At 33.2% G+C, this 22,023-nt stretch overlaps 2 protein-coding genes and 2 long non-coding RNA genes across 4 annotated transcripts; all 4 read right to left on the reverse strand.

The window, feature by feature from the left end:
• Nucleotides 1-1,894: 1,894 nt before the first annotated feature.
• LOC140044281 (E3 ubiquitin-protein ligase TRIM56-like) lies at nt 1,895-2,638 on the reverse strand. The gene has a single exon (XM_072088759.1). The coding sequence runs from the start codon at nt 2,636-2,638 to the stop codon at nt 1,895-1,897; it is 744 nt and encodes a 247-aa protein (XP_071944860.1).
• Nucleotides 2,639-6,709: 4,071 nt separating this feature from the next.
• Nucleotides 6,710-7,523, reverse strand: LOC140043961 (uncharacterized). The gene is made up of 3 exons (XR_011844452.1): nt 7,510-7,523; nt 6,953-7,140; nt 6,710-6,865 (listed from the first exon to the last, which is right to left on the reverse strand). It is a non-coding gene; the product is annotated as an uncharacterized lncRNA (long non-coding RNA).
• Nucleotides 7,524-15,499: 7,976 nt separating this feature from the next.
• Nucleotides 15,500-17,659, reverse strand: LOC140044282 (E3 ubiquitin-protein ligase TRIM45-like). The gene has a single exon (XM_072088760.1). The coding sequence runs from the start codon at nt 17,657-17,659 to the stop codon at nt 15,500-15,502; it is 2,160 nt and encodes a 719-aa protein (XP_071944861.1).
• A 1,629-nt stretch (nt 17,660-19,288) lies between these two features.
• Nucleotides 19,289-21,265, reverse strand: LOC140045579 (uncharacterized). The gene is made up of 3 exons (XR_011844597.1): nt 21,212-21,265; nt 20,988-21,065; nt 19,289-19,344 (listed from the first exon to the last, which is right to left on the reverse strand). It is a non-coding gene; the product is annotated as an uncharacterized lncRNA (long non-coding RNA).
• Between the last annotated feature and the right edge of the window lie 758 nt (nt 21,266-22,023).

A 22,023-nucleotide genomic window follows, 5' to 3' on the forward strand; every position in this document is an offset into this window, starting at 1 on the left:
TATTTTCAATTCAATTCAAATCAAGCAAAATACGATGTAAAATGAAATGTTAATGTAATTAGTCATTAATAAGGTACATATTGTTTGTCATCTAAGATTAGTGCCTCACATTTGCATAACATTTATATTAAATTACAATTAAACATTTAATTAGTATGTAATTAATTATGTTTTACATTAAAAATGATTAATATTTAGAGTATTAAAAATACAATACAATGATGGAAGAAGTAAAGTTACCTAGAGTAATTAGAAATATATATTTGACAATTGCTACTGTATAAACATCAAAATAAATTAAAATTATATTTTCGGAAGTAAAATAATGTTTAGAACTGGTACTATATTTAAAAATAGCAATCTCATTCTTAATATAACCAAAAGTTTCAAATCAATTTATGTTTCAATATGAACAAAACTTATAATTCGAAATATTTCAGTATTTTATTTAAACATAAATATTTCTGTCTAAACTTTAATGATAATATGTGCTAGTATCTAACCATTGTTTAATAATTAAATATTTTTACATTTCTGTGTCCATAATTTGCCACTGCTAGTCTACGTGGATGGTGAGATACGATGCATAATCCATAAGGAAATGTGATTCCTTCTTCTTTGCTATCAATCCTTTTTATAAACTTCCCACTATTACTAAATAGCTGTAGTTTGTGGTGACTTGATATTATGATGTTGTCATTATCATCAACTGCTACTCCTTGTGGGTGCTTCACCATACCATCTTCATCACCTTCACTGACAAGAACTTTAATAAACTTTCCCTCATTATCAAATAGTTTTAAGCAGCTTTGTACACAGTAAAGTACAAGAATATATCCTTGTCTTGTAAGGGTGACATCAATGATATCAATGAAACCCATGTTATTCCATGGTGCTATTTTCTTAATGTGTTTGCCGCTTTCAATGTTAAACATGGCTACATTCCCATGATCAACTACATACATGACACGTGATGCTTCATCCACATGGATACTACTTGGATATGTCAACTCCCCCTTACTAAATGATTTAACCACCTCACCATTCATAGTGCATACTGTGATACATTTATTACAATCATCACTGAATGCTATATTATCATTGTTCATTGCGAACATTCTGTTGACCAGGACACCTTCTGATAGTGTAACCTTACCAATGTATTTACCTGATTGCTGGTATTTGTGAATGGCATTTTCCATACTTGAAACAAGCAAGCATTCGTCTCCATATTTAACTACAGCAAAAACATCTTTATTTATTTTTATAGTGTTCAATAGTCCTTTCTCCACTTTAACAGTCATTGGTGCCGACTTCCTAATGGGTTCACCATCAACTTTAACATCAACCTTCCAAGTCCATGCACTTGTACCTATCACATGGTCACCGCTGTCATCTTCTTCCACTTCAGAGATGATAGTTTCTCCTGTTGGTTGTGTCAATGTAGCTTTTATGTCATTTGCGTGTATTTCACATTCATCAGTTTTCATTATTTTTACATCAATTGTTGGCAATGTCATACTCTCAGCTTCTCCTATTTCTAAACAGTCGACTGCCCTTGATTGTTTGACCATTCCAATATCCGTCTGTAATGAAGCAACTTCTTGATTGTATTTCACAAAGTTTATCTCAACATTAACATCAGGTTTTGTTTTAGGTACTGCCTTGATCCTTTCATCCAGTGCTGTAATGACGTCATTACCGGATATCATCGCCGTTGCTTCATTGGCCTTCTCTATGTGATGTAGAAAATTGATGTCTGTATTTATATACGATATTTTCGTTATCACTTCTTCTAGTTCGGCATCAGTTGCTTTTCTCTTGATTATGTAAATTTCCTCCACCTCACTTTTTAGTTTGTCACCACTTTCTTTTATTCTTGATACCAATTCCTTCACTTGATTATCAATCCTCTCAAACTCATTTCTCTATTTTCATCTAGTTTCTTAACACGATCAGTCATTACTTTAAGATCATCATTTAATTTAGCTGTACATTGTTTTGCCTCTTTTTCCAATTCCGCTGATGTTTGTTTAAACGTTTTAAACGCATCTGCTATGCTGATGGTCACGTGTTTGTCTTTTCCTTCCCATTCCTTGTGATCCTTGATCGAACAGTGTTTACAAATGGCAACATTGCATATTTTGCAAAACACAGTTAAAGGCTCATTGTGGACAGAACACAGGGGCGGATGTATGGCATTGATTTCACTTACACTCAAAGATCGAACATCTTCCACTGAATGCAATTTGTGATTTTTGCAAGGTGGTATGTTCTTATGATGGTCACTACACTCTTGGCACAAATATCGTCTGCAATTCTGACAGTAGGTTTTAACTTGACCTTCCTTTCCACAAATACAATTTATCTGATCTGTATTTGAAAACTGTTCAATTGTTTCTAACAAATTTTTCAGAAACGTATTGGGGGGTAATTTTTTTAGACCGCCCTCTGGAATCTGATAAGTTTTAGAGCAAGTTGGACAGCTTACTTTGTTAGTTTTCTTCAACCAGTTGTCAAGACAACTCAGACAGAAGCTGTGAAGACATGTTAAGGTTCTGTGTTCATTGAGTCGATTAAAGCATATTTTGCACTCTAGAACTTTTTCACCAATAGCCAACTCACCACCGCTAGCCATCTTGGATTGATCTGTAAAAAAATTATAATTTTCCTCAATAATATATAGGTTATTTTCTTGTTTTATTATAATTGTGCATTTATGGTATAATTTAATGCATTTGCCAATATTTTAATCATTCATTTTTATGTTTTAAATTTTTGAACTTTAAATTGAAAAAGAATAACACGGTAATGATTTTCCATCAAACTTTAATATTATGGTGAAAAAATATTTTAAAGAAAAATAACGGTGGCGATATAAAATGTAACCATGGTTTTGTGATTATTCATCCATTTTTTCAATTTCAGATTACATCCATAGGGAGAGCCTAACAATTTCAGTAGAGCATTATTAAAATAAACTCTAAATGAGTTAAGTACCTTCACTGAGTAACCCCAAAGTGTCATACAATGCGATCGGATCCTTTGTGTGTTTATAACATTTAACTATATAAAGTACATAGATTCATGTCATTTGATTAGACGAATATGAGTCACATGATAAAAAAAATAAGTGAACTATTTTTACGATCATCGAGAGCGCGGTGTCGGTTTAATTTTCGACCGGAATACCGGAACGATGCTACATCTGACAACAGCGGCTTCCGCATGCAATTTTGCACTTTTGAATAATGACGATGACATTATATGATACAGATTAAAAAAAACAAATAAAATATGCGGTCAGTAGGCTAGAGCCCTTTGCAGAACTTCAAGTACAACTTTGGCGGATGTAGAAAGAAAACGGTGCACTAATCCGAACAAGGAATTCTACAAAATAGACCGAAGAACTTACTAACTAACTTACCTTTTGATGTTTTCAATATATTAGTGTTTGATAGTTGTGACAGACCCAATAGCTTTCAGATCTAAACAAAATGGCTCCGATATGAATGAATAGTGTTGTATTGGTGGTTCTTGTAGCGTTGGTATAGTTTTTGAGACTAGCATGATTGATTCTTTTATGTATAGTCTATTGATAAGAACACAACATTGTGCTTTACCCGGAAAAGTTTGAATATAGAATATTAAGGCATCATGATATTATAGAAAATTGTTTGTTATTTTTATCCCACTATCAAACAGGGATTAAAAGACAATAACGGCCGGCCTTGGCTGTTGTATAACCACGGTGACGCTAATGTATAGGTTCATTATTGTATAACAGAAAAGCCATACTCTAGTAAAAACAAATTATCTGTCCTACGTAAACCCGTGGCCATCAATCGTCCGAGGGATTACTTTTTTTTTTATTAACACCAAATAACCAACTAGCTGTAATACTGGGTTAACCAAACAGGTCAAAACAGTTTGTAATATTACATAATTATCGTTTTATTGAACAGAATCAGCCATATTAATGATTCAAATAAATTCCTGCGCCATTCTTAAACCATAGAGGAATTATTTGTTGACAAAGCTGCACCGAGTTTCGTTTAAGAGTGATTGTAGCTTTAACCAGGCTCGTTGTCTTTTGATGTACTCACTGTAACTCGTACAAGAAGTGATTATGATTAATAATATTATTAGCATTCAGTTTAGAGGATAGTAGTCATCCGTACTACGTTTTTGCGTACAAAAACATTGACTTAAAGGTTGAGTATACACCTAACTATCGGCCTATAGAGCCTTTCGTTTTGTGTCAGGTTTTCCTGCAGAATTTACTTCATAAAAAGCTAAGTTTTGGTTTTGTAGAAGATTCCTTCTCCTATGAATGAACTGGAGTAAAAATAGCCGCAGCGTGTAATTGTCACGTATGAGTACAATTTCATGGAATGTAATTTTACGATTGTATTGATTATACTAATCACGTACGAGTTAGTGATATATTTGGATTGTGGAGTGTAGCGCCTAATACTACCTGCCTACGTTTTTCTTTTGTTTTTTGAGTGCCATGCCGATTCAAAATTTAATGGTAAAGAATTAAAATAATGATATTAAACCACTGCCTCATAAGTGACATGCGTGTAGGCCTACTTGTGACACAAGTGACACTAAAGTACGCGCGAGTGTACCAGTGCTGTTAAATGACTTTTAAAAACGATGAACTTACGATCAGTATCAATTTATTTTCGATAAACATAATATGCTATGTCAAATGTCTAACATTATACATTCAAAGTTGCCCATAGAGGCAGACTTCTCACGTCAATTGCTTGCTTTATATATATTTTTTCTTTAAGCATTTACAAGTCTAATAATCGTTTTACGTACAATGTTATACATATATATGCTGCATTACGGAATTTTCCTACATACATGAGAATCGGGTACATTGATTTTGGTGTAAACAAAGTAACAGCAACATTATTAGATATTGTTTAAATTTGTATAATGTCGGATAAACAATATTCGGGTTTGTGGTACACCCTGTGTTCCAAAAAGGAAATAATGTACAGTTGAGAGTATCTCAACGTTTCGGGATAGAAGCATACAACCGAAACGTCGAGATATTCTTAACTTACTGTTTTTCTTTTTCGATAATAAACAGTTTGAGAGAGTAAATACACAGTCGTTCCGACTTGAAATCGGCGTTCGGCTTCATACGTAGATTGACACGTGGCATATGTATGCTCAAGTTCAGTTTTTAACTATTTCTCCATCCATCTCCATGTTATGATTCGAGTCTTTAAAATATACATCGTTCATGAAGAACAGTTATTTGAAATACATAATATAGATATGTGATGGCGCTAGTTAATCTTCGTCATGCATGATTACACATACATGTTAAAAACGACGTAGCTTACGTATAGCATAAAAAGAAGGCTATCGTAGTAAATGAAGTACGAATGAACTTACATTGTTGTTGTTACTTTGTACTTGTACGTGAGAATTCTGGAATGCAGCATAATACATAGATCAAACTTGATCACATTAAAATCTGATACAATAAGGAAAGTAGCACATGTCAACCTACCATTAGCTAATGTAAATCAGGGTATTTATTATAACATTTTTACCATACTAGATTAAAATTGACCATATCATTGCTAATGGAAATTGACATTTTGTTCTTGTACTTATATCTCATATGCAGTGTACAAGCCAGGCTCCACCATAATCATATTTACCTTCTTCCTTGTTTCTGACAAATAATCTGAATTTATAATAACCTGTGCGCGCTAATTTAAACGTTATAACTATTTTATTACAATGTATATCTTCTGTGGAATAAGCAACATCAAACTCGTTTTTGAGATCTTCCGTTTGCTTGTGAAAATTCAGTCTTCCAAGAATCTTTCCATGGGTACAAGATGTTAGAGTCAGTGTTGTGTCCTTGCCTAGAGGAGATGAAATAACGGCTGATTTTGGCTGAATAACAGAAAACCTATAGTCAAAAAGGGTCTGTACAGGGCCCCATGGTCGGCTGTCGTTTGAAGGAAGTGGTAGTGACTGTTTTTTTCTTAGCATCAACTAACCAACTACCAATGCAAGTACCACTAAATTGACTAAACACGTCAAGACAATAAAACCCACACGTGGGTGGATAAAACTTAAATGTATATAATATTGTGTCATCATTTTGTTCAACAGAAACAGCCACGACACAATCATTCAAATCAGTACCGGAGCCATTCTTAAACTTAAAAGTAATTCCTGTTCGTCGTTTAATCGTTGAAGCTATCACTAAACCAGGCTCTTCGTCTTTTTGATAAATCGTAGAAGAAGTTGGCGATTTAACTTGTAGATTATGAGCAATCATTTTAAATGTACAAGGCCCCCATGCTTTGTTTTTGCCAAATGCAAACACGTTGCCTTCATATAGTTTAATAACATTAACCAGCCATCGGCCTGGTCTTTCGATTGTAAATCTAGTGTATCCATTTACTGTTTCAATAATAGGATGTGTTACAGATGATTTAAATCCTCTGTCGATAAAACATGAAACTGATCCCAGAAAATATGTAAACTCTGGAAATAGTTGGGAACCAGTAACACCCGTCGCATGCGCTATAAATGCCATTAGCTTATCAAGCCCATCTTTTTTTGCACGGTCCGACAGACAAACAGGCTCACCTAATAATATGACCTTATAAACTCCAGCACGTGGCAAACGTAGTAATAATGTTGCCGTGTTTTCGTTTTCTATCAATGCTGTCGAATTTTTAACTGTCTGATTCGTTGCTTCGCATTTTAAATTATGTTCGTATGTCATCTTGTGTTTGCTGTGAAATATCAGCTCTATTCTATTGGAATCGGTTTTTATATAGCCTTCAGCTACCGATGGTTTTACACATGACACCTAAAACATATAACATTAGTAAAGTATATTATTACTAGGTGTGGACACGTGAACAGTGGGAAACAATTGGTTTTTACAAAAATGTACCTTGTAAAAATATGCTGATGGGTATACCCGCACCTGATTCATCCATTCATCTACATCACTTACTTGATCGTCAACCATTGCAAGTGCACTGTCGTCTGGTTTGTGAGAATAACGAAACGTTTCGGGCGGTGTCACGAAGTAGCCCTCGTTCCAACGGAAAACATATGTATATATGCCATCAACTTTCTCTGTTATAACATGAAAATATCAAGATTACCACTGATAATTTTTGAGTAGCGTCAATTCGCCGACCAATGTTTGATCAATGTGGGTCCATAGCTGAGAGAGTTAAAGTTTCTTAGGAGAACCTCACAGCCATATTGATAGAGGATTTTTTTTTTGCATTATCTTTTTTACTGTTAAAATTGAACTATTAGTTTGTACAACCATAAAAATATTTTGTTTTAAAGTAATCTGGGTTCTCTATCATACAAACCACCTGGTTTCCTGAGACCCCATTCCATCATTTTCTTGAAACTTCGTAAATACTAATATTTCATTGTGATTTGTGATTTGATGAATAAATGTATTTGTATTTGTTTATACAGGGTATATACCTACAAAACCAGATGCCCAAGTGGCATCGCACAAAAACCACGTATTTGATATCTTGACGCGATTCCACATATGTCTGGATATTCGTTTTCTTCCATTCACGTCATCGCCGATTTTGTATTTCTTTACTATACCTGAAATTTTCTCACAGTGTAGATCACACAATCTAAAATTAGAAATATATTTTCCTTGTTAAAAACGGATCAACACGGATGATGCTAATTAATTGTCACTTGTTTTATACATTATGCAGAAAATGAAATGAGCTAAAATTGTTAATTAGTTTGTGTATATGTAGACCTACTATGTACTGCTTATGTAGGCCTAGGAAAAAATAGTATTACAATTACAATTGTTTATATTTTTATATTATTTTGTAGAATATATTTTGCTACCAATTATTTCATTTTCGGTTTGTCATGTTTTTTATCACAACCAAAACTAATGTTCAAATAGTATGTAGAGTGTTTTTCTTACCGACACCTTGCGAAGACCAGATTTGAATATCCCGCGCAGACACCAGTACATTCGTTCAACACGTCCTGGGGATCTGATGAGCCGCGTTGGCCGGTTGCCAGGTAGTTAACGTCATACTTTATATTGGTAGCTATCCATCGTATTATAACGCGCGCCTTATCATAGTCGCCTGATGTTGGCTTCATCAAATAGTCCACTAAACCTTTAATGTTCCGTTTTAGTGATTTTGGGGCCGATACAAGCATGTAACATCACATGTTATTTAAAGAATAGGCATATTAGTCCAGTCAAAAATCACCCTCACCATGGTATAAGAACGTACCCTAATAAAATTTCATCCGTAGGTTCTATGTATATAGGTAATAACATTTCTTGATGTTGCGTCTTGCAAAACTTGGGATTTTACGAGAAAATTTGACTTTTATACCCAATTTATAACTACCTCATGTCGTATTATTGTGTACAGCGAATGCGACGAAGCGTGACTGAAATTACGAGACGCCGTTTGCGCCCGTTGAAAAATGCATTAACAAAGCTAAAAACCTACAAAATTAATAGTTTATACAATAATTTAAATATAGTTTACAATAAATTGTATAATAAAATACATAACATATAAAGAAAACTCAAGTATAATCTCAAATATTTACAGATATGTGTTTAAAAATGTACAAATCAAAATGGCCTTCCATAAAATAAAGTGCGCCCTCACTCGTCATACTTTTATCGGACTTGTATGGATGGTTATACAAGGCATTAATAATACGAAACCCGATGCGGTTTGTTAGTTATTGCCTCTGCAAGAGGCAGAATATTATATTTTCACAAATATATTTCTAGTTTTTATCATGGAAAAAAAGAATTGTATATATTTAAACACATTACAACCTCCAGTCTACCATCATGATGGATTAAGTGAAGCGCCGTATTGTATATGCTATAGCGTAATGATCTTCTAGTTATCTGGTTATATTCTGGACATTCTTTTTTTCACAGCATTACTTGCGTGGATATCACAATGCATTTGTTTATTCGCGATTATAGTCAATATTAATTTGAGTAAGAATCATTTTTAAATGACAGTCCATTTCGCGTATACGATATAATAAAGATTTAAATTAATAAAGTACTCTGAAATATTTTCTCATTGGTTATCCGCAACAAAGAATCCTTGTGATTGTTAGTTTTGTTTAATTTTCTTTGAATTGTTTATTGGCATCGTATGATGTGTGAGACAATTTCGTGTTTTAGAAAATGTAATCCTGCCACCGAAGATTCTTTCTGTTCGAAGACCTCTGACGGATAACTGTGTTATTCTTTTACATTTAATTAATTAATTAATGTTCATCTTCACTTTTGGGAAAAATAGCCTACATCTTTTATGTTTAAAACGTCATTTATAAGCATTTGAATAAGCCAACAAATTAAACTACTGTGTTCTCCCAAGCTTTTTAAATTTTATTTAAATGCATTAAAATGTGTCGGACTCGGCGGATAACAATATTTGAAATAAATGCATATAAAACTTTTGTTCTGGACTTTACTTTTTTGTCCCAAGTGAGAACTTTCAGGCCGTGGAGGTGAACCGATCGTTTATGACATGCTTTTGTGTATAAAATGTCCAATAATAATTGTAGGACTACTCTCAACCAAAACACTTTATATTAGAATGTATTTAATATACGTCACGTCTTAAAAAATTGGGAGAATTGGGTAATACAGTATGTCGTTTCTCGCGAATCACACTCCAACATTCTCACTTTCTTTTATTTAGTGAAATGTGAACGGTGGAAAAACGGAAAAATACTTTAAATTTAGAATGCTTTGAATTCTGGAAGACGACTTCGAACTTAAAGAATCGTCATGAATGACGTTTATTGGCTCAAACTTCACACATCGGTACGATGTGAAGGCCAGACGGATTCAGAGAGGATCAAACCGGCTCCTCCTCCCCATTGGCAGTGGGGGCATCGGCGGGTGAAAGGGAAAAATGATAAATGTTGATTCAGACGAATGCCAACCAGCCCCTTTGATACGCTCTTAATAATTGTTGGAAAGTGAAAGTAGGGCTACTTGAGGTAGGGCCTAGTATCTTTCGTATAGGCCTACACGAAATGGATTATCCTTAAATGATTGGTTCTTACACTAATTAAGATCATAATCGCGAATGATAGTTTAAAATATGCAATGCATTGTGATATCCACGCAAGTAATGCTGTTAAAAAAAAAGAATGTCTAAAAATAAAACCAGAAAAACTAGTAGATCATTCGGCGCTTCAGCAGATATACAAATATACACTTAATCCATCATGATGGTATACTGGAGGTTGTAATGTGTTTAAATATATACAATTCTTTTTTTCCATGATAAAAATTGGAAATATATTTGTGAAAATATAATATTCTGCCTCTTGCAGAGGCAATAACTAACAAACCGCATCGTGTTTCATATATTAATGCCTTGTATAACCATCCATACAAGTCCGATAAAAGTATGACGAGTGAGGGCGCACTTTATTTTATGGAAGGCCATTTTGATTTGTACATTTTTAAACACATATCTGTAAATATTTGAGATTATACTTGGGTTTTCTTTATATGTTATGTATTTTATTATACAATTTATTGTAAACTATATTTAAATTATTGTATAAACTATTAATTTTGTAGGTTTTTAGCTTTGTTAATGCATTTTTCAACGGGCGCTAACGGCGTCTCGTAATTTTAGTCACGCTTCGTCGAATTCGCTGTACACAATAATACGACATGAGGTAGTTATAAATTGGGTATAAAAGTCTAATTTTCTCGTAAAATCCCAAGTTTTGCAAGACGCAACATCAAGAAATGTTATTACCTATATACATAGAACCTACGGATGAAATTTTATTAGGGTACGTTCTTATACCATGGTGAGGGTGATTTTTGACTGGACCATATAGGTGACAAAATCATCACTCTAAAGCAGTAATTTACGTGTATTAAATGAAGGTAAAAAGTATGTAGACCTCTAAGTTAGATGTGTATGGATGATTGATTTACTGTGGAAGTAATTCTTAATTAATAAGTTATTCTATTATATAATATTCAGTTCACATAAAGAACCAAGCGTATTCATTGTAAACGGAAATAAGAATGGATTTTTTTTTTCATTTAAACAATTGTATAGGCTAATTTGTGTGTTAATGTTAAGGAAATTGCAGTAGGCCTAAAATATTAATATTTAGAGACTGGTTTATCAAAATATCGAGAGTTTTTTTTTTCCTTGTATTGCCAAAACATTACCGGTATATAAAACAAAAGAAGAAAGTCAAAGCAGCAAATGCACAAAAGTGAGCTAAATTACAAAGTCAAAACGTGCATGTAACCTGTTACATGTCTGTAGTTAATTTTGGAAAAAAAGGACCACAAAGCCAATACTTTATCATTTACCAATTAGGCCTATAGGACTTCTATGATGTGAAGTACCTACCTTCTCCACATATTGATCAAGACGATTCACGGTATCAAAGCCAGGATAGATGGCTTTATGTTCGGGTGTAAAGAAATGATGTAGATCATACTTGCAGGTCACATTTGTAGTGTTAGGTCTTGGAAAGGCTTGGCAGGCATCACTATAAGGTGTAAGCTGACGTTCTTTATTGCTTGTTTTTTTCGTTGTTTCTTCATCTGCAGTATTACAAACTTTAATATGCCTATCGGGAATATGAGTTGTTGCATTTACTATACTTGATGTAGTCGTATTTTTGGAAGACCCACACCCCATAATGTGATAGATTTGCAATCCGATAGCCTGAAATGAATAATAATAGCTATTAGAAGGTGTAACACTGACTGTACTGGTACATAACACCGAAGGCATGGCGCAGAAACTAGTACCCTATTGTTTTATTTCAATTGGAATGGGCCTACACTTATATAAATCTAGGCTCACGAACACTACCCTGAACGGTATAATCCATTTTAAGAAATTCCGAAATCCTGCATGAGGGGATAAGCTTCGCTTGAGAAAGTCTGTATAATAAAATTGGAATGGGCCTACACTTATTTAAATCTATGCTCATGAACACTACCCTGTAAAATCCATGTTAAGGAATTCCGAAATCCTGCACGCGATAAATAAGTGAGGAAACACACCCGTAGCACTTACGTATCTGGTGTACCAACACCAAACTAAACATAGTTTTAGACGATAGCCTAACTTTTTATTACAATAAACACATTGTTGTTCGAGAAAAAAGAACTTACTAAGAATAGATAACAGTTTCGGTATATCTAGTTACGGTATTTCTTGATTCCTGACATCAGCTGTGAGGCTACGCTGGTGGTTAAGTTGAGTAATGATGAAATGATTGTTAAAACGTATTTCAGTTAAAAATCAGTTTTAGTCATGTGAATTGTGAATTTGCTCTTTATATTTGCAATGGGCCTATAAAAAATAGGATAATAATGTTTACTTTACACTGGATACAATGTACAACATGTTTGTTACCGTTGAGATCTCTATACAAACATATTTATAGTTGTTTGCTGTATTGTAGAATTATGACTTCAAGTAGGCATATTATCAGACGATGCGATACTTATATGTATGCTTTATATACTGTAAGTAGGCCTAGACCAGGCGATAATACGATATATATGAGGGCTTTATATACCTTGTTAAAGGGTTACATTTCCCCCAGGAATTTTCTTACTATATATTTTTATTGTCCCATCGTCAGCCATAACACAATCACCCAAATCAGTCCTTGAGATATTCTTAAACGGGAAAGTCTCGGTATCTCTATTTCAACATAAAACATAAACAATTCAAGGCAAATACAAATCCATAGCAACCAAATTTGCTAAAGTGGGTATTTTTTTGTACAAAGTAGTTTACATCAATTACAAACTGTTTCATATAACATTTTACCAATTAAGAAATTAAAAGGAAATTGTAAAAAAAATTAAAAGCAAACCAAAACAGTAGTAGTTGGAAGTAGTTCCTTTACGTCGTTTTGATTTACCTCTTCGTGATGTGAATATATCGATATTGTTAGCGGTTTAATTTGTAAATTATTAGCAATAATTTTAGATGTACAATGACCTCCATGCCACCTAACCTCCAACCCCCTTTTCTATCGTGAGGTACTCACTTGGTATAGCTGACTAGGGTGTATGTTCCCAACTAGTCATCATCGCAGTTTAATTGTTAACCAGTCTTTTTTTTTTCTTTTTAATACGTCGTTTAGAAATCATTTTAGACGTACTGTACATTGACCCCTAATTGTAAACATGATACTATAGACTTTCCCCATAAAGTCTGTAGATATTGACTTTTTTATGGTAGCTCACCAGTCAGCGTTTCGATTGTTGTCTGGAAAATACTGTATTTTAGAAATGCTATACGTATGAAACGCCATATATGCCAAACTATATTTTGAAAATATTTAGTCAAAACAGATTTGAAGTTAGACAAACACGATGCTTTCATTAAGGTAAATGTTTCACCTCTAAATTGCATATTTAGAGTAATTTTTTTTCTCTCTTTCGTGGAGCAACCGACTTTTATTTCGTTCGAAACATTTAGTAACATATAAAAATACATATTATTAAAATATAAAACATTGCTATACAATACGGTACTTAAAAGTTCCTACAGTAAATTTGTAAAAAAAGACTTATAGCTTTTAAGAAATAAAAAAATAATAATTTTTCTTTCACATTATCCCATTTCCTTTGAGCCTTATGTATATTGCAAGCATTATGATTTTCTTTTAAATCTGGATAAACACGGGTCAAGACTGAAAACTGGTTAGTACTGTTTGAATGCTATTTTCTGTCTTCAGTCAACGTCAGTCCACAATTCATATGATTTTAAACAATGGTTTGTTTTGCTTACATTATTGCAGCGCGCATTTTAAGTACATAGTTTAATATTAGAAAAATATTCAAGTTGTAAATGAGTCGATGATAGAAACGGGTGACAAATGAGTCACGGGGTTCATGTACGAGGCCTTATTATTGTTGGAGCCAACATAATATTATTTTTAGCTATTTTTTCATAAATAAAATACCGTGTTTATTCGAGTAAACGGCCCGCGCTTTGAATAAACGCCTCCGTCGAATAAACTCCCCCGTCGAATAAACTCCCCCATAAAACATCATTTTGAATAAACTCCTCGGGTCTTTATTTATTTTCTTGAATAAACACCCGGCCAAAAGCATATTATAAATTTCTATTTGTAGTAGAATTTATTAATTGACAAGATAATATACAGGTTACAAACAATTTCAAAACAATTTTTACTGTATATTATCACTTTTCGATATTAAATGTGTTACCACATTTCACCCAAAAAATAAACGAATACCTCGAATAAGCGAATACTAATAAATACGGTATTGGAATAATCGTTCAAATGATTGTATGATCTCGATTGTGTTCCCAGGTATGTAAACGTTAAATAGACATTGTATACCGTATATAAAATAATCAAGAATAAAACTGGAATAATCGTGTATTAAATTTCATGACCGTGATCTTTAAGTGTTCCAATGTGTGTAAACGTTCAAATTCAAATCTTGTCCGTAATGCAAATATTTCTTTTTTTATTTGGCCTAACGTTTACTATGTTACACGAAGAAATAATTATAACTTTAAGTAATCTTAAAAGTTATACAGTACTGTACTGTCAACAACAGAACGACTGGTGGCGCTACATATCGTCACCAAGAATTTAGAGACCAATCCAAACACTAGTTTGAGGTAGTTGACAGCATGATAACGAAACGTCACTATTCATACTTTTTGCGTCTATTCTTTTATTTTGGTAATGTTTATGTTGTTTATGTTGGCTCTGTGATTCAGATCAACGTAACATACATTATGAATGTAAAAACAAAGAAGACGAAAATTTGTGAGAGATATTTTTATTCGTGTACGAATTTTGTCGGACTACCTTCCAGCACAAACACACAATATCTAAAAGTGAAGCGAGGGAGAAAGATAGAATTAAGTCAAAACCTAAACTATTTTATTATACTACAAATTAACCTTAAATAGTAAGTTCATTTACATTATTTATTATTATAATTAATTATACACCCTCTAAGTAAAACTACAATGCAATGATGATAAAACGACTGAAAGTTAACAGAGAAATTAAGAATTACACAGTAATTATGAATTACACATTGCTATAAACGTTGATGTAAATTAATAGTATATTTTTCGGAATGCATAGGCCTGCTTATTTATACAAAATATATACTAATGTAGTTCATATTATACAACATTATTCGCCATCACTACATAAACCTGATAATTGAAAATAAACAACTTCACAGCATTTAAATAAAATGTTTCATTATTAATTAGCGATTACTCCTTTTGTATTATAATTATTTTATTCATGAGTAATTATTTTTTATTAATAATGTTCAATATGGTTTGAATATAATTGTAGTATTTTATTTAACGATAAAAGTGTAGGCCTATGTCGTAAGCTTAATAAAGCTTTTTAATCTATATTTTTAATAATTGAATATTTTCACTGTTTTGTCTCTATTTGCCACTGCTACTCTACGTGGATTGTGGGATATGATGCATAATCCTCGAGGATCGTTGATTCCATCTTCTGCTTTATCAATCCTTTTAATAAACTTTCCACTATTACTAAATAGCTGTAGTTTGTGGTGACTTGATATTATGATATTGTCATTATCATCAACTAGTACTCCTCCTGGGCTATTCACCTTGCCATCTTCACCGCCTTCATCAACAAGAACTTTAATAAACTTTCCTTCATTATCAAATAGTTTTAAGCAGCTTTGATTAAAGTAAAGTACAAGATTATATCCTTGTCTTGTAAGGGCGACATCAATGATACTTACAAAAAAAGAAAAAGACGTATCATATGGTGCTATTTTCTTAATGAGTTTGCCGCTTTCAATGTTAAACATGGCTACATTCTCATCATTAGCTACATACATGATACGTGATGCTTGATCCACATGGATACCATGTGGACATGTCAACTCATCCTTACCAAATGATTTAACCACTTCACCATTCATAGTGCATATTGTGATGCATTCATTACCACGATCACTAAATGCTATATTACCAGTGTTCATTGTGAACATTCTGTTGACACGCACACCTGATAGTGTAACCTTACCAATGTATTTACCTGATTGCTTGTATTCGCGAATGACATTGTCCCAATATGAAACAAGCAAGCAATCGTCTCCATGTTTAACTACATCACAAACACTAAGTAACCTGTCCAAGGATATTTGTATGGTTTTTAATAATCCTTCTTTCTCTACCTTAATAGTCATTGGAGACTTCTTAATTGGTTCACCATCAACTCTAACGTCAACCTTGCAAATTCCTGCACTTTTACATATACCTATCACAGTATAGTCACCATTGACATCCTCTTCTACGTCAGTGATTGTAGTTTCTCCTGTTGGTTGTGTCAATGTAGCTTTTATGTCATTTAGATGTATTTCACATTCATCAGTTTTGATTATTTTAACATTAATTGTTGGCAATGTCATACTCTCAGCTCCTCTTAATTCTAAATAGTCCGCCCTTGATTGCGTTACAATTCCAATATCCTTCTGTAATAAATTAATTTGTTGATTGTTTTTAACAAATTTAATCTCAGCATTAACATCAGGTTTTGTTTTAGGTACTGCACTGATCCTATCACCCAGTGATGTGATGACGTCATTACCGGATAACATTGCCGTTGCTTCATTGCCCTTCCCTAGGTGGTGGAGCAAATGGATGTTTGTAGTTATGTACGATATCGTCGTTGTAACATCCTCTATTTCGGCATCAGTCGCCTTCCTTTTGATTTTGTACATAGCCTCCACCTCACTTTTTAATTTGTCTCCACTTTCTTTAATTCTTGTTACCAATTCCTTGACGTGATTATCAATTCCTCTCAAACTCTTTTCCTTCTTTTCATCAAGTTTCTTAACACGACCAGTCATTACTTTAAGATCATCCTTTAATTTATCTGTACATTGTTTTGCCTCTCTCTCCAATCCTGCTGACGTTTGTTTAAACGTTTTAAACGCATCTTTTATGCTGATGGTCACGTGTTTGTCTTTTCCCTCCCATTCCTTGTGATCCATGATTGAACAGTGTATACAAATGGCAACTTTGCATATATTACAAAACACAGTTAAAGGTTCATTGTGGACGGGACAGAGAGGCGGATGCATCGCATTGATTTCACTTACACTCATAGATCGAACATCTTCCACTGAATGCAACTTGTGGTTTTTACAAGCTGGAATGTTCTTATGAGCATCACTACAAATATGACACAAATATCGTCTACACTCCTGACAGTAGGTTTTAGATCGACCTTCCTTACCACAGATACATTTTGTCTCATCTGTATTTGAAAACTGTTCAATTGTTTCTAACAAATTATTCACAAACGTGTTTGGTAGTAATTTCTTTAAACCGCCCTCTGGAATCTGATAAGATTTGGAGCAAGTTGGACAGCTTACCTTGATAGTTTTCTTAGACCAGTTGTCAAGACAACTCAGACAGAAGCTGTGAAGACATGTTAAGGTTCTGGGTTCGTTGAGTCGATTAAAGCATATTTGGCACTCTAGCACCTTCTCATCAATATCTTCTAGAAATTTAGCCAGCTCACTGGAAGCCATATTGGATTGATCTGTAAACAATTAGTAATTTACCTTCAATATGTAAAACAGAATATTGATTCTTTTCTTTTTATTTGAATTGTGTATATTGTGGTAAATTCCCCATTATTACTTTAATAATACAGTGGGATAGACATTGTATATTTTAATATATTTTATTCTATTTTAATTAATTTAAGTAAAAATGCATTAAGATTCTTTCTGAGAGCTTGAATACGTCTTCAATTTTTAAAATTTATAAATACAGTTAGGAACGTGGATTTGTAAAAATATACGGTAATGAACATTCCTAATTCGTAGTTATCACTGAAATAGTCACTAATATTATAGTGATAAATGTTCACTATTTTCGAAAAAAGGTCTGATCTTTGACAGACAGTTTGAGAAAGACACACTGGTTCTTGTTACGTTGGTGTATAGTATTTCTATTATGCCATCATGATTGGCTTGTTTGGTAAAATAATATGTAGCATTAGAAACGAATAAACCATGATATCACACTACTAGCTACAAACGAGTATGATTTACCTCCGTCAAGGAGGTGTACAGTATGTAATCGATCGCGTGTGTTTGTTACTTGGCAAAACTTGAAAAATTTATTTTGCCAAGTATAGTATTTACTTTGTTTGTATGTATGTTTGCACGCTAGTGCCTACAGTTTTCAAGTTAAGTCAAGTTCCAAAAAAACCCTTGCCTCTTGGACAAAAGAAAAGGGTTATTTTTTTTATCATGTTTAATTTTAAAACATAACCTGATTTAATGTACCAGCTTTTTAATACGATTAGTTTAAAAAAAAACCTATTTCTTTTAAAATCCACCCGCTTGTTTTTCGCGTTGCTGTTCCATTGTTAGTCAAATGAGACTATTGTTAGTTGTTAATTTTTTTTTCATTCTGTGCATAGGTATATACTTACTGTCAGAACATGCCTATTGATTTTCAGGAATATTGATATATTGGTCATGTCACAAAAGCTTATCTTCCATCGATATATTAAATAGCACACTCTGTATATTTTTATAACATGGACATATTCTTTGACATGGACCAAAATATTAGTCGACTGGCCGAGCGGTTACGCTTACTACATGGGTTAAGGCAGGGGCGCCGCAAATCGGCACAGCTTCAACACACTCCTGATCCTCGATCATTATTCTGGTCAATCTTGATTTTAGAAAGGTCATTATTGCAATGCCGGGATTGTTTGTATTAAACATTATTTAAACAAATTATTAACCCCAGCAGGATTTTAACTATGTAAAGCTAATACATAGGCCTAAACAAATGTATCTTTCAACATGCTCCCTATCAGTGGATATATTTTGCCAAGTAGATCACTTCTGAGTGTGCTTTCATTTTTCTGTTAGCAGGATTACTCAAAAAGTAATTACAAGATCTTTACCAAAATGAAAATACAGGTAGACATGTGGAAGAACCACTCCATTATATTTTGTCCCAATTCCGTCGAGGTATATGTATAATCGATCACGTGTGTTTGTCTGTTTGTTTGTTTGTTAGCAGAATTACTCAAAAAATAATTACCAAAATAGAAATACAGATAGATATGTGGTGAAGACGTACTACTCCATTTTGGAGGCAATCCGGACCCAATCCTGGAATGCTTGTTATAGACCGCGCCATCGGGTGAAGAAAAAAAGCCACCGGAAAACACTTTTCGCTCCGACCTCTGGGAAATAAAAAGTGTTGGCCTAGATCAATCTAATAACATGTTCTATTAATATGAACAGTTTGACAAAAATATCGTATCATACGCACTTTACCTCGATTAAACTGTATCGCTAGGCCGCAATATCATGAACATCTCATCGATGTATACAGACAGAAAGCGTGGCAAAGTACAGTGTCAGTTGTACGTTGTTACGTCGCGACAATTCAAGTCAAACCGCGTCAGTACAAGTTAAATCGCGTCATTTGAAGTAAAATGTTGATATTTACTTATCTCGATACATTATTTTTTTTATTCATTGAATGTCACAATCAATGTAATAAAAAGCAAAATGTATTTGATTACAGTTTAAACAGAAATAAATGCTAATAAATAAATAATACTAAATAATAAGTAATATTAGATGTTAAATTAAAGGAAACAGCATGAAACATAAACAATCTTGATATAGTATATTTTGAAACATTTATTTTTTTCTTGCATTGGCTGACTTCATACAGAGGCAGATTAGTTACCATTTGGTATAAATAAAGACTAGCCATTTGACATTTACTGTATTTATGTTATACTGTACCATATTTGGTACAGTATATTAATAGTTATTTATATATAAGTAATAGTTATATAAAGTATTTTATTCAACTGAGTAATAATTTGATGAATCAATAACATTTTGAAAAGGTCATGGGTCAACACGAGTAAAAAGGAATTGAAACTACGGACATTTAAATGTAATTTTCTCTTTATAGGTCACGTTTTTTATGTCAAACTTTGTGTTATTACTTATAAAATATTATTAAATTAATTACTATAAAATGTTTTCTTATTACCCAAACATCGGAACGGGATTGAACGATAGGATTTTCACCCGATGGCCTATTAGCATTATTTTCAAACCTGACAGAATGTTCAAAGGCCGGCGAGCACTAAAGAAACAAGTAAACTGAAATTGCATTTTCTCAATAACTTTGTCCAAAAAACTTCATTTGTGTACAAGAGGCAAGAGTTATAGTTTGTGATTTGTAATTTTAAAACATAATTTGATTTAACTTACAGGTGTTTTGATACGAGTAGTTTAAAAAAACAATACTTCTTTTCAAATTCACCCGTTTGTTTTTGGCGTTGCTGTTCTAATGTTAGTCAATTGAAACTATTGTTACATAACCATTACACCAAATTCACATACACATGGTTGCAGTGAAATTAGCCTAAATCACACACAGCAGCATTTTGTTTCTGGTGAAATCTTATATAGGAGAATGCTATAGTAGGCGGAGGTATGCACTCTCGGAGTGTCGTTCTAGTTGTATTAAGCTCCCGAGGCCAACATCAAAGGGACAATTATGTGCATGGCCTAGCCTTCGCTAACATTCGAATCTAGATGGAAGCAGATGATTATTTAAGTTAAAGTTAACTTAGGAACAGCACTGTACTAGGCGTGTTAACTAATGAATGTATTGCATTCGTTGAATCGTGAGAACATATCCATTAGTTGTGATCAACGTTGAATAGGACAATGAGGCATTCGACCCATGGACAATTATTATGTACGTATATAATAAATAATATAAAATGTATTTTAACCCACTCTCCTGGGAGGGAAAGTGTTGACAAAGAGCAAGACAGTAGTAAAAGAGCCTTACCTTGTTTGTTCTTTCCTTCCAAGGTCCAAGATCCAATCTTTGCGAGGGTTAACTCACGACTGTTTTCTACCTCATTCCCTAAGCATCAAATAAGATTTGGTTAAAAAGCACAACTAAGCTTATCTATCCTGTATTAGGGAGTTACTTGCCGTTGGATGTGCAAACAAGATTAAACAAATAAAACCTCTGAACAGAATGGCTGAAGAACTTTTATTCTAACTTACGTTTTTGTGTGTCAATTGATTAGTCTTTGATTTTGTAGACTGGCACAAATGCTCTCATATGTAAGTTGAAACAAAATGGTTCCGATATGAATTACTAATGTCCTTTGACGTTTTATTATAGCATATTGATTCGTCTATATACTGTAGTCTATTAACAGAATGTTTCCGAGCGGAAACGTTAAGAATCATATAGACCTACGAAAGACACCACAATGATTATAATAAAGGGTTAATCAGTTATGTTTACCCTACTCTCAAAGAGGGCTCATACTATGACTTTGTTTTTCTGTAGGTTTAATATGTTTAAAGTATTAACATAATAAACTACCACAATAAACACATATTCCAAAGAAATGACAATATCGTACTTGTTATAATTTGTAAGTATAATAACTACGATTAAATGCAGAATAATCCTCATGTACAGTAACGTGAAATCACGTTGTAGACTTGTGACGTTTTTTGATATGTATTCTCTGTTCTTGTTTGGTTATTGTATTTTTGGTATGTGGACGTAAATTATTAAACAGTGTGCATGATTTTTGAAACTTGGTAATTTTTCGGAAAACTGAAATGCATTTTGTGTCATCGTTTTTTGCTAAATTCAATTCAAGCATATCGCAATGATTTACGACATTACTACCATCGGCCTATACAATCAACCATTTCAAGTTTGTATGCAAATAGATTTATTTCATAAAGACTATGACGTCAACAGGAAACTTTATTGTATTCTGACAGTCGGTCCTTTTCGATGTGTTTCAGTATAAACCCACTTATTTTTGAATTATTTAAAACACATTTTGTCTTTC

This window comes from Antedon mediterranea, chromosome 3 (assembly GCF_964355755.1).
Source record: "Antedon mediterranea chromosome 3, ecAntMedi1.1, whole genome shotgun sequence".
Classification (NCBI taxonomy): Eukaryota; Metazoa; Echinodermata; class Crinoidea; order Comatulida; family Antedonidae; genus Antedon; species Antedon mediterranea.

Bases quoted from the DNA above. Each gene is read 5' to 3' on its own strand.
- LOC140044281 (XM_072088759.1), bottom strand. From the start codon at position 2,638: ATGGCTAGCGGTGGTGAGTTGGCTATTGGTGAAAAAGTTCTAGAGTGC.
- LOC140044282 (XM_072088760.1), bottom strand. From the start codon at position 17,659: ATGGCTTCCAGTGAGCTGGCTAAATTTCTAGAAGATATTGATGAGAAG.